Source organism: Macaca fascicularis, chromosome 15 (assembly GCF_037993035.2).
Source record: "Macaca fascicularis isolate 582-1 chromosome 15, T2T-MFA8v1.1".
In the NCBI taxonomy this organism is placed as follows: Eukaryota; Metazoa; Chordata; class Mammalia; order Primates; family Cercopithecidae; genus Macaca; species Macaca fascicularis.
This window is the reverse complement of record NC_088389.1, coordinates 107,297,019-107,313,423: the sequence shown is the minus strand read 5'-3', so window position 1 is coordinate 107,313,423 and position 16,405 is coordinate 107,297,019. Positions and strand designations below refer to the sequence as shown.

The following is a 16,405-nucleotide window of genomic DNA, read 5'->3' as shown; positions in this document are numbered from 1 at the left end:
ATAAACAACAGGGCAATAAACTGTAATATTGAGGTTGTCTTTTCCACTGGACAAAAATTATTTGCATCTCTGCTGGACAAAAACTACAAGTTAACCTCTGCCCCTATTGAGTTGTAAAATAGCCCAACCAATAGAAAGTCAGCCCCCTGTAATCCCAGCACTTTGGGAGGCTGAGGTGGGCGGATCACGAGGTCAGCAGATCGAGACCATCCTGGCCAACATGGTGAAACCCTGTCTCTACTAAAAATACAAAAATTAGCTGGGCGTGGTGGCACGCACCTGTAGTCCCAGCTACTCAGGAGGCTGAGGCAGGAGAATCGCTTGAACCCGGGAGGTGGAGGTTGCAGTGAGCCGAGATCATGCCACTGCACTCTAGCCTGGGGACAGAGTGAGACTCCATCTCAAAAAAAAAAAAAAAAAAAAAAAAATCCAGTTATTCTCTTTTCTCATTTCCAAGTTACAAAGACATTTTCTGATAATACATGTTAGATATAACCAAATACTATTTGAAAAGTTTGCTGTATTAAGTACATTTTCTTCCCCATTTTAAATGTTGCTTACACTGTTCATTTTTATAACCAGCTCCCATTTTAATAGACATTGCAAAAGCAGAAGGCCTGGACAATGTCCCAACAGCTATAAATTCTGAATAAATAATATCTAATAGACATTTTCTTCATAGTTGTAAATGCCAATTCCTCATTAAAACAATCAATTTAGACATTTTTCCCCTATGGTACATTTTTATTGTAAGTAACCTATATGATTATTTGCTTGTAGTGTGCCAATCTTTTGTGTTAAAAAATTAAAGGATAGGTTTTTGCTTTAGAAAGTTTAGCATTAGTGGAGTTTACTCTTATAATATTCTGATCTTCTCATTTTCTTTCAAGATAACTGACACCCAGTTAGACTAAAGAAACTCAAAACTGTGTAATTTTTTTATTCTAAAAAAAACTTCTTAGTCTTGATCCCAACTGTTACAAATAAGAAGTTGTTAAGTAAGGAAAATATTAGTTATCAAGGAACTGAGTGTTGGTGTAACATTCCTTTAGCATTTATCTGCACTCAAACTGCTTTGTGTCATGAGATTTCCTAGAGTGAGAACTCTCTGTGAGTTTTTCTTTCAGATTTATTTTTTCAGGATGATAACATATTTATGAAATTAAAGTGCTATTTTCAAGACAAAAGATGGGGGGAGAGAACATCAATGATTTTTCAGACAAACCTATCATAAAGTCATATTGTCATGTTTCTTTCATTATTACCATGAAATCTTGCTTCTTTTAATAGATGTTTTTTCCCTCTATATTTCCCTCTATTTCTGCTTAGCTGCCACAGTCAAATGATTATTGTTTTTGGATAGTTTTGTAGCTTTCTCTTTTTTCTCTCACATCCACTATTTTGTTCTCTTCCTTACCCCTACCAACCCTCTCCCGACGTGTTTAAATAGCTCAGATGGTCCTGAGACATTTTGATCTCCCTCCTAACGGAAGCACTATGCTCATGCCTAGTACATAGTAGATGCTCAGTAAATTTATGCTGCATAAATTAATGAATTTGCATCAGAGTCAGTTCATTGCTGTTGAGCAGTGGGTTCTCAAACTTTATTGTGCATTACAATGACCTGGAGCACATGGTAAAACAGAAAATTCCGTGTCTCACTCCCAAAGTTTCTGATTCATCAGCTCTAGAGTGGAGCCTAAAAAGCTGCACTTCTGGCCAGGTGAGGTTGCTCGTCCCTGTAACCCCAGGACTTTGGGAGGCTGAGAGGGGAGGATTGCTTGAGGCCAGGAGTTAGAGACCAGCCTGGGCAACATAGCAGGACCCCATCTCTACAAACAAAATTTTTTTAATTAGCCAGGTATAGTGATATGTGCCTGCAGTCGCAGCTACATGGGAGGCTGAGGTGGGAGGATCCACTGAGCCCTGGAATTCAAGGTTGCAGTGAGTTAATTGATCTTACCAGTACACTCCAGCCTGGGCAACAGAGTGAGACCCTGTCTCAAGGAAAAAAAGTCTGCATTTCTAACAAGTTCCCAGTGATGCTGCTGCTGCTGCTGGTCTCAGGACCCAGCGTTGAGAACCACTGCTTAAAAGTCAAGGGCCAAATAAAAATAATCAAATTTGTTTTAGAAGTGTATGCTCTTGCTTTGGATTCAGCAGGTAAGCCATCTGCCTGAAGAATCCTCCCTCTAGGATCTTTTGATCCTACCTTTTTGATGGTAACATCACATGTATGAGAAATTGAAATCTATTTGCACATTTGAAAATGTGCACAGAGAAAGAATTCTCCTCTGTTGACCCCGGTGATTGGAATGCCTTACAATCCCACCATCTCGGCTACCAGCAACATTTTTTCAACTACCTTTTAGCCTCTGAAGTAGCCCCTGAATTCTAGGAGAGACTCTATGATAAACGTGATCACTGCAGATCTAGTGCTAGAAGCCAGATATACCCAGGTTCTTCCTGTTGACTGATGTGCCCGACTTTCCACATGACTTGTTCAGAAAGCTGCTGGCTGGGTCTAACCAAAGGCAAACGTACACTTGGTCAGGCAACAAAACCTATCTGTCCACTGTTTTGCTTTACGCCCGCTAGTGTTTCCCAACATTCTCCCTCTCCCCTCACACACACACACACACACACACACCCCACTCAAACTGCACCCCAACTCTAATTGATTTCAGAAGGTGATTTGCTCAGCCTGCCTTATCTTTTCTTTAAAACCTTACCTCTATACAGGAAAGAAAATATTATACTTCTGAAGGATAAATAGTATACATAGAACCATTCTTATTACGAAAATTGGGAAGCATCCTTGTGTTGCCTTTGGAGTGACAATATTAAAGGGTTTGCAAATTGCTGTTTTCCTTGGGAGGATTACTTGAAATTAAAAAGCAGAAAAGCTGAGTTTGGAAGATTGCCCTTTCTTGATTCCATTCCAGCTTTGCTTTTTTTTTTTTTTTTTTTTTTAGCACACTGTCAACACTTACTTGACTGTCCTTGCTCACTGGAATTGCCAAATATTCCCTATGAAAATATCAGACCACCAGCAAGAAGGGTAGGGAGTGAGGAAGGAAGGTTGCTATCTCACCTGGGGAGATAGCCTCCTGTCGTTTTCAACCAAACACCTGACCTTCATCATGGATCCTCTTATGTGCAAACAGATAAATTAGCTTGTGAAATTATATTACAAAAAGGACAGCTGCACTTAAAAAGGATCATAGAAGCTCTTTAAATAGTGTTTGTTTGTCAATAATAAAATATTTATTGGAGGCCGGGCACAGTGGCTCACGCCTGTAATCCCAGCACTTTGGGAGGCCAAGGCAGGGGGATCGCTTGAGTTCAGGAGTTTGAGACCAGCCTGGGGCAACATGGCAAAACCCTACCCCTACCAAAAATATGAAAATTAGCTGGGCATGGAGGCCTGCAGCTGTAGTCCCAGCTACTTGGGTGGCTGAGGCAGGAGAATCGCTTGAACCTGGGAGGCAGAGGTTACAGTGAGCTGAGATAGCACCACTGCACTTCAGCCTAGGTGACAGAGCAAGACTCTGTCTTGAAAAAATAAAATATATGGGAGGGGTATAAAAGTTAAGGTGTAATGAGTATTCATCAAGAGTTAATAGAAAGCAAATTTGAAATTTGCTAACAGAGAAATCACACCAGTATGAAATATCAAAAACAGCTAATATTACACCAAAAACCATAAATTCCATAAAAACACTTTTATTTATTATTTTATAAGGTTACATTTGTTTTCTGAGCATACTCAGTTGAGGTAAATGGTAGGATCCATTTGTATCACCTGGACACAGCTCAGCTGTCTGGAGTGGTAAGTGTCCTGTTATTTCTGTAACAACAACGAGGAGAGCTGACGTTGACATTTTTTCTTTCAGTGTATTGGGAACTCCTCATTCTCGTGAAAACTGAAAATTAACTGTGTTCATGGGTGAATAAAATGAGGCCGCTTGAGAGGGATTTTCCTCTGTGTGTAAAGTATTTTATTATTTGGGGTACCAACACAATTTTGTAATATGTCCCCTGAATAAGACGAATTGAAAAGGCAGGGAAAAATGAGGACAGAAGAGACCACTGGAGGTATTTGGAGTTTTTAATCTTTGCTTTGTGTTTTTATATCATGGGCAATCACTTGTATTTCAAAACCGATGGTAAGGGTTACAGCTTAATCTCCTCATCTGTTCAGGTATGGATCGGTTCAGTATTAGTAATGGGACCACATTAAACAGTTTCAAATGCCTCAGATCTGTTGTGCTTTCACAGTGGTGACAGTGGGGAAATACTGACTGCTTCCTATTTTTTCCTTGCGCTCAGAACTAGCTGCCTTTACAATGATCCAGAAATGTCTTCTATGGAGAAGGAGTAAGAATTCACCATCAATAGCAGCTATGTGGTTACTTGTAGTGTTGTATGGCTGGGCTCTGAAAGAAAACACACTGAGGACTGGGTAAACCCTCTTTAGATGTTCAGCTTTCCTGTGCTCCGTTCCTGACATCAGAAACTTGAAGCAAATTTGCCAGCTTCACACCATTTCATTCACAATCACCCCTTAAATTTCTAAAGGACAACCTATGGACATGGCATTCTATTTTTCCAATCCAAAAATGAGAAGAAAATGATTATGACCAGATGTAAGAACATTTGGGCAAGAGGAATGCAGTTCTGCTTTCTGAATGACATCATCTCTATTTTAATTAGTGGAAGTTGGAACTTCCATTTAATACTTTGGTGGATGGAGAGAAAATGTGCTTGTTTTGCAACGTCCAGGAGGAATTTGAGCCTGGATGAGACTGTAGGAATGATCTATTTGAAGGATTACCATCCTGTGAGAAGTAGAAATTGGACGTGTAGTGAGTTCTTACCACGTTCCAGACTGTAAAAAGCTTCACACGCAGTGTCTGATTTTAATCCTCAGAATAAGTTTATGAGGTGCATTTCACAGATGAGGAAAGAGAGGCATAGAGAGACAATCTGGCCAGTCCACTGTTTTACAGCTGTAAAAATGGCCCGGAGCTGGAATTTGGACCTTGGCAGTATAGCTCCAGGACAATGGTTTTTAAATCAGAAAGAGGTGATCTTAATGCTAGATGGGTGTACCACCTCCGATTTAATGAAAGACAAAACTACTCACCTAAGAGAACAGAGTGAATTAGTGGCCAAGTCAGTTTCAGGGAATAAACTGTGGTCACCAACAAACTTTCAGAGAGAACTTGGTCATCCAACAGGGAGCTTCTAATTTGGTTTGAGTTGTGGAGAATTTAACCTTGTCCTTGTTCCTAGGAATCAGGAAGCAGAGGGAAAAATCAATTTTAAATGTGTCTCGTCTCTATTGCCACTTTTTGCTGTCTTTGGACCTCCTTTCCGTTGAAGTCCAAAAGGAAGCTGGAAAATTAGAGTGAAATAGCTCCACATTTGCCATGTTGACCTTGCAGCTTAGAGGAAGTTTAGGCACAAAAACTCCAGAGACAGTCCCAACTGAAAAAGTGCACAAAGAACAAAGACTGGGCCAATTCTGGATGCATGCCTATGAGTTAGCCCTGCTCTGCAAGGAACATTTATTTTTTCTAAATAAAAATTTTAAAAAAGAACAAAGACTATAGAGAGACTTTTGAAATCACACAGCTATTTTTCCAAAGGTCACTGTCGTGATGAAGTTGTTGATGAAGACAACAACTGCTTCAAGGAAATTGGCACACGAAATTCTGCAAAGCAGTAATACCTCAATTCCCCAGCCCACGATAATTCTTTTTGCAACTATTTCTTCCCTCAGCAAAACAGCACCCCCTTGAGCAGTTAACAGAGCCCACAGTTAACAAGCAGCGTAGAGGGCACATGTGGAAGCCCAGCCAATGGCTGGCCCATTGCTGCTACATCTTAGGGCTTACCCACTTCTTTGCTTGCCTTGTCTGTCTTGCTCCTTATTCCTATGTAGGGCTGTTTTGGTTGGGAAGAGGGCAAGCGTTGCTTCCTGTCTGGGTTCATTCCAGGGCCGGGCATGGAGGAGGGAGGGATACTACAAATTGTTATTGTTACTTCCCACTTTTTAGAAGAACACATTCTTCTCAAGGCTTCCCTTTCTTCAGCCCTCTCTTTCCTGAGCCCTTAAGAGGCACATGATCACAGTGTGGATGATGAGATTGGGATAAGGGTCAAGAGTAGCCAAGAATTTTGTTTTGTTTTTTTTTTTTTTTCTGACTTCCAGTCCTGGATTTCTGGCTTTCTTTGGTATTAGAATGAGGGCTTCATTTACTTCTGGCTCCTTTACACTGTAGGCCATCAAGGACAGAGGAGCGTTCTGTGTGGAAGCATTTTACACCTTCCAGAGCTAGTGTTGAACGAATACACTGCAGAATGGGCAAGGGTTCTTCCAGTGGGCTCGATCAGTCCAAGAATAAGATGGAGTGTGTGCTGTTACCATAGTGGTCTCTCATTTTTCTCAGAGACAGAAGAGAAGGTTATGCCGATTTTCTTCTTCTTACATAAAATGCAAATGTTTTTATTCATCATTAAACAATATTGTCAGACAGTTTGTAAGGAACCTCATTTAATACATGTTAGACACAAAAATGGCCTATTGTAAAATTATCAGAAGGTTGCTCTGTCTCAGGAAAAAAGTTGCCTATAGAAAACTAAGCCCATTTGCCCAAAGATTAAGAATATTCAATTCTGATTAAAAGTATTTTTTTCCCAAAAAGGATACTTTTTATTTCTTTATTTATTTTTAAATAGCCCTGGGTGCTTGTCTCCTTCCCTTTTAGGTTTGGATTTTATGAATTCCTTCATGTTCCAAAACTTGCAACATGCCTTTTTATATTTTTATATATTTGTTTAAAGTACCATGATCAAGGGTGGCTCTATTTGAGGAAGCTTAAATTAGCATCATTGTTAACAGCTTTGTTAACTCCACAACATTGCTGTTCTCTCAAATATTAACCTTCCAAGTGGTTTCCTGTATTTACTTATAAGAAAATCGTTCACTTTTGACTATTTCATTTCATAAACTGGGTAAACAGGTTCCAGTCTTTTAGCTTTTGGGTTAACAAAAGCTGAAGGGATGAATTAAATCCTAGAAGATTTACAAAAAAGTCAGTACGAGAAATAATCGAGATGGGCATCCTGGTGTAAGTGTTAGCTCAGGGGCCTGATGGTGAAACAAGGTGACCATGTTCTTTTAAGCTTCCAAGACTGTTTCAAATATTCTGACTCACTCTCGCAGTTTTTAGACAATGTGCCTCAAATTCTGGTTGAGTAAATATTCTCTTGGTCTATGGGAGAAAGTCAACCAACACCGTGAGAGAAAGAATCAAATTTCCGGTCACCAAATCAAACTTACTACAGATTTCTGGGAACAGGAAGGACATTTTAAAAGCAAAAACAAGACTTTTTTTAAATGACCTGTTTAGTAAAGGTGTGTAAGAAAAAGATCTCAGGGTCACAGTGGATAAAAAGAGGATACCTCTAAAGTAAACTCTGCAGGTAAGAAAACAAGTCAGAGGGCCTAAAAACTAGAAATATTCATAATGATTTGGCTTCCTAAAGGAAACACGATTGTTGCAAGTAGGCTAATAAAGCAATGAGCTATTTTCCCATTTAAAAAAAACACTGAGGGCCAGGCGCATTGGCTCACGCCTGTAATCCCAGCACTCTGGGAGGCCGAGGCAGGCGAATCATGAGGTCAAGAGATCGAGATCATCCTGGCCAACATGGTGAAACCCTGTGTCACTAAAAATACAAAAAATTAGCTGGGTTTGGTGGCGTCCACCTGTAGTCCCAGCACTCAGGAGGCTGAGGCAGGAGAATTGCTTGAACCCAGGAGGCGGAGGTTGTAGTAAGCCAAGATCATACCACTGAACTCCAGCCTGGTGACAGAGCAAGACTCCGTCTCAAAAAAAACAAAAAATACAAAACAACAACAAAAAAAACCACTGAGGTACTATTGCTGCTAGTAATAACAGACATTATGATATGTTCACTATGTACAATTGAAAATGCCTTAGACTTATTCTTTAGCAAGCTATGAGGTATGACTGTTCCATTTTACAGATACAGAAATGGGAACTTAGAGAAGGTAGGTGACTTGGCCAAGTCGCCACTGCTAATAAGTGATGGAATTGCTGACTATATTTCAAAGGAAAGATACTTTACTACTGTAAACTGGATGGGCAGGCAGTGTGAATTACCAGTGGCTTTATCTGCAAAACTTCTAGAATGAACACTGCTCAGCTGCTGCAAATTCCACAAGTAAAGCACAGTAACCTTTGCAACATGCAAGCTTATGGCTCAGGGGCAGAGATAAGCAAAATCCACAGATAAGTGCCAAATCACCCATTTCAAACTAATAATTTCTCTTTTATCACAACTGAAATTCTTCCTCTATCTACTGGCTTTTGGTTTTCTTCCTCTTGCGTGGATGCAGTAGGAAGTTGTGCTATGTTCACTAAGAGGCAGAAGAAAAACATGTGATTCAAGTAAGTTTTAGGCTTACTCCTCAGATATTTGGGAACCCATTTGACCTTCTGAAAAACAAGCTTTTCTTTAGTTATAAACATCCATCTCAGTAAGGTAGGCTAACCTCTTTCAGTCAAATCCTTTGGCTCCTAGAAAATGTTTGGTGTTATTTTATTGTTTACCATTTCTTACTATTTAGTGCTTGTCAGACATTACTTACTTGAGGCAGAACATTTGTTTGCTTCACAAGGAAAGGTGATTTATTAAAAATAAATAAAATGGCATGATTTCCAGAATACACTAATGCTCCTTATCTTAATTGACTTTGGGAATGAGCCTTTACATGAGTTTTTTTTACCTCCCTAGATCATTCTGAAAAGGTGTAAAATGCTTCCAGAAACAATTTTGTAAAACTAAACAGATTTCACAAGTTAGAGAAAAGCCTGACAAGAGGAGGATTGGGTTTTACCAGATTTTTCTATTATAAGAAACTTGCATGATTTAAAATATTTTCAGTATGTCCTTTGAGGAAAAAAGCAAACACAGTGCTACCCAAATCATTACTAAATGTTTCTCATTTGGGTTCCATGTTTCTCTCTCTTTTTCTTGTCTTCACAGTATTGACTTGAAGCTGAAAGAAAAGCCCTAGTTGGCCACGCTGGAAGAAGAGGATGCTTTTCCGGTTCATGGTTCTGTTGAAACTTATCTACCTGAAAGAGGCAGGGCCGATGTGACCTTTCTCCACGTTGCACTACCTGGTGCCGTTCTAAATTTCTAAGGGGAAAAACAGGAAGAAAGTTTGTTTACTCTTAACGTATTTTGTGAAATTGTGTGTACTTTCCTATTTTGCCAATTATGTGCCTCAAAGATTTTAGTTGAGCCTTAGCAAGAAAGTACGACCTTCCATTTCAATACTTCGTTGACACGGTGCGGTGATATTTTGTCCCTCACACAGGTGTTTACCAGTAAGATACCTTTAATCCACTGTAAATATTAGTGGATTTGTTTCCATAGATTAGCTGGATTACCCTTTGGTGATTGCATTAGGTTTAAAGGACACAGGGCTCAACTCCTCCCAGGAAAGTTACCCCTGTGCGACTCCACCTTTAAAATCCTAAGCCTGACTAGGACAGCCATAAACCACACAAGGTATAAAACCATCATCAGCTAAGTGCCCACTTTGTTCTTGTTTACCAGAATCTCCTTTAACTTCTCAAAGGGAAGCCGGGCTTTCTAATCCACATCAACTTTATTTTAGTTGTCAGATTGGTCATTACATTTTATGTAAATTGGTCTTTTAACAGATCATTTTTCTGATGAATGTTGGTGACCTCCACATTGCGAAATTTAAGAATGAGCGTTGCAAGTTTGGTAGCTCTCTGAGCTTCAAGCCATAAACTCAGCTCAAGATGTTACCTTATAAGTGCCAAGAGCTCAAGTGCAAGGTGGCCTACTCAAAAATCATTTGGTAGCATTCAGTTATCCATGAATTCTTCTCTCGCATGCATTATAAAAAGTGATCTGCTTTAAAACACTATAATCTGATCACAGGCTTAAAATTAAATATGAGTATATTAAATTAAATATGTACTTTCATGTACAAAATATTTCCTTTATAGTCTTCATATGCCCTGTAAAATGCCGACAAGATTTCAAGTCTGTAGGCCTCTAGCGGGGTGGGGTGGCAAACCACAGCTAACTCTAGCTCACCACTGCAAGCTCAGAATGGCTTTTATATTTTGGGTTGGAAAAAAAATTTTTTGAATACTTCATGACACATGAAAATTATTCAAATGTTAGTACCCATAAATAAAGTGTTACTGAAACACAGCCACACAAACTTGTTTTTGTGCTGTCTACAGCTACTTTCACACTACAACTGCAGAGCTGAGCAGTTCAACAGACCGTTATGTCCCACAATGCCTAAAACGTTGAGTATGTTTACAGAAAAAGTTTGCTGACCCCTGCTCTAGCAAACGCATCCTTTCCTAGTCCACCCCAATTTGTATTTAGTTTCCCTAACAGAACGGACAAATGAGGCTGCAAACTAATTTATTTTTGTCAAAAATAAATGTTTTGACATCCACAGACAGTAAAATAGAAGAAATAGCCTGCTGAAAAAGATGAGGAGCCCTAGCCACAAAATCACTGCTTAGGTTGCAATTGTCAAAAATGAAGCCTTCTTAGAAGCACCTCTTTAGTATTTACAGGTGTTGGCTGAAGTCCGCACCTCACTCTGGGAACCATTCTTAGTCTCCAGTGTCTCCTATTACAAAGAAGCCGGCAGAAATGAAAATGAAGGGGAGAGAGGGGCTCCCCCCTAGTCTCTTGGTGGAAAATTCACTAGGGAGAGCTGTCCAGGATACTTGGAGCTCTTGGTAGAAGGAGCCTGTAACTGCTTGGAAGTAGACGTCATTGCACAGGTGACTGAGTTTCTCTGACCTCACTGCTTCATGTCTGTCTCCTCCTGCCCTCCTGCATGTGCTCCCACACACACAGGTCGGCCCTCTTTCCTCCGTAAGCCTCCCTCATTTTCTCTTTTCTCCTCTTGATTGAGATACAAAAGCGAGTATCTTGTTGAATTGTATGTTCTATTGGATCTCCTCCCTCATAACACCTGGCTTGTTGGACAGAGAAACCCTACAGCCCACCCTCTCCCATAGCCCCTTCTCCACTTTTGATAGCCCAAATTACGCCTCTCCCAGAACACAGTGTTGACATAAACACAGTTACCCAATATTCCTGTTTGTTCACCTATCTGCTACTTTCACTCAGTAGCATCCCATTTTGTAAAATGAATTGCATGGTCACCCTGTCACAGGAAGTAATGAAGAATCCAGTGTTCAGTGTAGTGGTGCAAACCTGAGGGCGTAGAGCTGTTCATAGAGGGCTCCTGTTATAGCCAAACAGACACAGCGACAATCTCACCATATATATATATATATATTTAACTTGTCCAGCTCATCTATGGAAAACTACTCAGGTGGTATGCTGTTTGAAGCCTCATCTTCCTATATGAAAATTGTGGGCATTTATCCCAATGATCTTGTTGCAGCTGTTCTGTGGTCTGCAAAACCACTCTGATATTTAGGTATCTGCTATTTTATTATCTTAAAAAGACAATTTAATTGCATGTGCTAGAGAAAAGCTACCATGTAAATTCACCCCAAGTAAATAGAATCCTAGATGAATCCTAGAAAAATGATCCCTAAGCAGATAGGTAGACAGAGGTAAACATTCACAGGATTCAGCTCTCTAGCTCTTGCATTCTGAGCATTCTTGCTTTGGTTCTGACTTCTGGGAACTGCTTTGCATTTCCCCTATAGATCTGTAGTTTAAGGGAACCAAGGGGTCACTGGGGCAAAAGCATTGTTTCTCAAAGCTCCTTGATTAAGAGAACAGAAATCTGCACAGAAGATACTGTCAAGGAGTGAGAAAATTTGTTTGAGGGCAGTAGCTCAGTGTGGAAGAAAATCCTGAAGCTTCTGTTGAAACCGTACAATGTTCTGTGGGGTTACTCTCTAAGGCATTCTCTGAGGTGTGTGAGGAAGTCACTACTCCTAGCCTTTGTTCAGATATAATTTTAAATATTCAGTTATGGTACTATGTTTGCAACTCTCATCTTGTCACAATGCCTCAGTAGTTTGTTCCCTTAGAAACATTTAGATGTGCACAAATTAATCTTTTATATATCTAAAGGTTTTTCTATCATGTATTGGGTTGCTCAGAATAAAGTATCTATTAGACTTTGTTTTGGTAAATAAATTCTCCCTGTTGTAGATTAATATAAAATCTGTAATGACATAATATATCTATATAGCCTTGCTGTATAATTCAGAAATAAAAATTGATTCTGCATGTTATGGTTTTCTTTCTTTCAATCAGCAAGAATCTTTCTCTGGTTTCACTTTGCAGCAATTTTATCTGGACATCAGTCTAGCTTGGCACTTGGTACTGGAGAACGGTGTACATTTTGGCTTTTCTGGACACCCAAACTTTATTCTTTCTTCATTTTTGCCTTTCCTATCTCAGAGTTCAATACGCCAAGCTTTCAAACTGTGTTGTTTACTCTTTGGATAAGTGATTTCTTACTTTGGAAACATCTCCATGTTTCATGGTTACTTGATTTTTGTCTTTTCCTCTCTCTGCTCCTTGCCTTTTTATGGCATATATTTATTTTTAAATTAAAATGTATTAAATATCATTTTATTTTTAGTTGGGGTTTTCCCCCCCATTTTCACAACCTTTAGGCAAAACCAGAGTTAAGAATCACCACTGTGCTTTTTTTTTTTTTTTTTTTAGACAGAGTTTCGCTCTTTTTGCCCGGGCTGGAGTGCAATGGCGTAATCTCGGCTCACTGCAAACTCCGCCTCCCGGGTTCAAGCGATTCTCCTGCCTCAGCCTCCCGAGTAGCTGGGATTACAGGCGTGTGCCACCACCCCGGCTAATTTTGTGTTTTTAGTAGAGACAGGGTTTCTCCATGTTGATCAGGCTGGTCTTGAACTCCCGACCTCAGGTGATCCACCTGCCTCGGCCTCCCAAAGTGCTGGGACTACAAGCATGAGCCACCGCACCCGGCCACCACTGTGCTATTTTTTTAACTTAATAAACACATGTGTACCCCTGAGAAAATTGTTGGACTAGTCAAAGGAGAAATTGCTCTACAAAAAGTGAGATGTTGCATGTTCTCATGATCTAAAAATGAGTGATGGTAGATATTGTCCTCTACCCAAGAAAGGGATGAAGCAGAAGAACAGGCTGACAAGTAATTGCAGGCAAAGGAAGGATATTCAACTACAAGAGGTACTGCTACATTCATTCTGCTCTCGTACCTAACTATGGTGGTGGAAACTGGAGGCGGGCTAGGTGTCCAGCGCTAGGGACAGGGCTGGGTAAATCGTGCTGAATACACCCTATGGTATACCACAGCTGTGAGAAGCAACAAACTATGTGTTCATAAAGCAACACTTAAATCATAGGGTAGAGTGGAAAAAGAACAAACTCCATGTTTATAGCATAGTGCCACTTACATAACTTAAACATACACACACAAAACTACATATTATCCAAAATCCATGTGTATTTAAGGACTTAACACACTCATTTGAGTAAGGGTAGGGCATGGAGTTCAGGGATAAAGTTGGGGGCCTAATTAAAAATCAAAATCATAAGGGGTCTTTTATAAGCTGAAGTTAAAAATAAAGTGATGACAACGTAAGCCTTCAGTCATTGAAGCCAAGACTTTCAGTCATAGATTACAGAAAAGCTGTGTTTGGGCACTGTGGGTCCCCAAGGAGCCATTCCCTTCTACGGGCTTCCCCTGTGTGTGCCGTGTCCCCGTGCTGGCTGTGTCCGTGTGCTGCAGAGTGCCCAAAGCCCGCCCCGGGTTGCATCATCCTATGCAGTCATGGAGCTTTTAATTCAGAGCTGGTGCCTTTTGACACATCCATCCTCAAACAGCTGTGGGCTTTATGGAGCAAGCAGATTGCCTCACGAGACTGATTTTCCTAGATAGTTTCATTCACATCCATTCAAAAGAACTCTCTTAGGCAAAATTATTTCTTCTCGATATATAACCATTCCAATGATACTTAGATGTTAGACACCAGTAACTGCTACCCATGATCTCTCTAGCCTTACCTATAGTGAGGGACCTGTAGCCCTTAACACTGGATCATGCTTCCCTAGTGAAACTTCCTCCTTAGACCAGTGAGCTGAATTACATTGCTTTCCCACTGTATTCAATATCTATTGCTGTATTAACAAATTACAGTTGATTCTCATTTTCCACAGTAGTTATGTCCTATAAAGTCACCAAGAACACTGAGTTAGTGAATACTGATCCGTCACTCCTGGGGTAACCGGTCAATACATAAGTTTGTTCTATGTGTTTTTCAGTTTAAAGATTTCTTATTTAATGTATATTTTTCACTTGATAACACTGAATTCACAGCCAACAACCTGAATATAACTCACGCCTGAATGAAGCTTCTGCAACAGGTGTTTTCTCCATAAGGCACCTCACAGCCTTCTTGCATTTAGGAATACCAAATAGCCCCTCATCACTAGCTTGGGGGCCATTTTAAACAGTGAAATCAACAAAAAGCCCAACAATGCAAAAAACAAAAACACAAATACAGGAAACTACATAGACTGTGAAAAGGATACTTGTTGCTGAGAGCTGAAACAAGAAGACAGAGCCTCACCTTGTGCGACCTCAGCAGGGAACGTGTATCTCAGGCCAAATTTTTCACTGCTCTGCACATACCTGTAAATGAATGTGGAAGTTTTGAGTATTGATTTTAGGGATACAAATAAATTTTAGCAAGTAGGCAAATTTGCAAGTGCAAAATCTGTGAATAATGAAGATCGACTGTATTCCAAAACTTAGTGGCTTAAAACAACACACATTTATAATCTCAGTTTCTGTGAGTGAGAAATCCAGACATACCTTAGCTGGGTCCTCCGCTTCAGGGCCTCTCACAGGTGCAATCAAGGAGTCTCTAACAAGACACAATCAAAGTCCATCTGGGACAGAATCTGCTTCCACGCTTAACCTCATGATCATCAGCAGGATTCAGTTTCTCTGTGGTTGCTGGACTGAGCACCTCATTCCTTGCTGGCTGTTATCTAAAGGCTGCTCTCAGTTCTTTGCCTCATGGGTCCCTCCAGCACAGAAGCTTTTTTATATTGAAACCAATGAGAAAGACTGCTAGGAACTTACAAGTTTTTGCAACCTACCACAGAATTGACATCCTCTCACTGTTGCCCTATTCTGTTGGTTAGAGGTAAGTCACCGGCACAGTGGCTCATGCCTATAATCTCAGCACTTTGGGAGGCTGAGGCAGGTGGATAGTTTGAGCTCAGGAACTTGAAACCAGCCTGGGCAACATGGAAAGACCCTGTCTCCACAAAAAATATAAAAATTAGCCAGGCGAGATGGCACTTGCCTGCGGTCTCAGCTACTCAGGAGGCTGAGGTAGGAGGATCTCTTGAGCCTGGGAGGTCAAGGCTGCAGTGAGCCATGATTGCCCCACTGCACTCCAACCTGGGTGACAGAGCAAGACGCTATCTCCAAAAAGTAAAAATTTAAAAGAAGTCAGTCACTAGCTCTAGCCACACTGAAAAGGAGACTAGGACACAGGGTGTAACTATCAAGAGATAGGGATGATTGGAGTCTACCTGGAAACTGTGCCCACCACACACCTGGTGCCTTCTACAAGTTCCTCTTTGAGCTCCTCTGTTTTACCTGTTAGGGAAGGTGTTTCTCGATGTTCAGATGGAGCCTTTTCTGCTGTTTCTCCATGACTTCAACTAGCACAATTCTTCAGATTATTCAAAGCCTGGTTTCAATCTCAGACTACAAACTCCCACTATCATTTCTCTGTGCCCCCTCCAATCTCTGAGGAGGGGTGTGGTAAATGCTCACTTCCCCAAGCTGATGAGACCATTTCTGTACTATCTCATTGTCTTTGAAATCACACATACTGGGATTCAACCTATTGGAAAGGGTCATCTCCTTCCCATTAATCCCAGCAGAAGACCCGGGGCTGCATTTCACTGGACCAAGTTAGTTGCTTGTCTATAAGCCAACCACTGCAACGAAAGGGGTGGATTATGCAGGCTTAGTTGGGCCTGGGTCATATCTTTACCCTTGGAGAGAGAGAAGGGAATCAGCCCCAACCAAGCCATAGTGACTGAAGTAGGGGAGTTGTGTTTCTGCAAAGGAAAATTAGTTTTCAAAAAGAAGTGGAATTAAATACCAGGCAAGATCAACAGATTCCCAGTTAGGGCATCTGAGTTGGCCTTGAAGCCTAAGCAGGCTCTCAGCGGGGAACACAGGTGAGGTGTGGAGGGCATGGTAGGGCCCGAGAAAGACCAGCTCCAGAAGCAGCCAGCCGTCACTGCAGAGTGGAGCCGCTCCTGAGGGACCATGGAA

At 40.7% G+C, this 16,405-nt stretch overlaps 1 protein-coding gene and 1 long non-coding RNA gene across 20 annotated transcripts in view; one reads left to right on the top strand and one right to left on the bottom strand.

The window, feature by feature from the left end:
* Nucleotides 1–12,324, top strand: part of PRUNE2 (prune homolog 2 with BCH domain) — a 293,852-nt gene extending 281,528 nt beyond the window's left edge. For 8 of the 15 annotated variants that reach the window (XM_074017695.1, XM_065530717.1, XM_074017693.1 and 5 more), the window contains 2 exons: nt 4,333–4,380; nt 9,085–12,324. In XM_074017695.1, the coding sequence (XP_073873796.1) occupies nt 4,333–4,380; nt 9,085–9,115 (79 nt within the window). In that variant the 3' untranslated portion in view covers nt 9,116–12,324. The remainder of the gene's footprint in view (nt 1–4,332; nt 4,381–9,084) is intronic. The other 7 variants (XM_074017698.1, XM_074017696.1, XM_074017697.1 and 4 more) reach the window with 1 other exon arrangement.
* The window catches only part of LOC141408674 (uncharacterized), a 62,228-nt gene that overhangs the window by 31,160 nt on the left and 14,663 nt on the right, over nt 1–16,405 (bottom strand). For 3 of the 5 annotated variants that reach the window (XR_012424807.1, XR_012424809.1, XR_012424808.1), the window contains exons 1-2: nt 14,918–14,960; nt 14,673–14,734 (exon numbers count right to left, since the gene is read on the bottom strand). This is a non-coding gene — a long non-coding RNA (uncharacterized lncRNA). Of the gene's footprint in view, nt 1–3,710; nt 3,851–5,149; nt 5,295–14,672; nt 14,735–14,917; nt 15,147–16,405 lie in introns of those variants that run through there. The other 2 variants (XR_012424812.1, XR_012424810.1) reach the window with 2 other exon arrangements.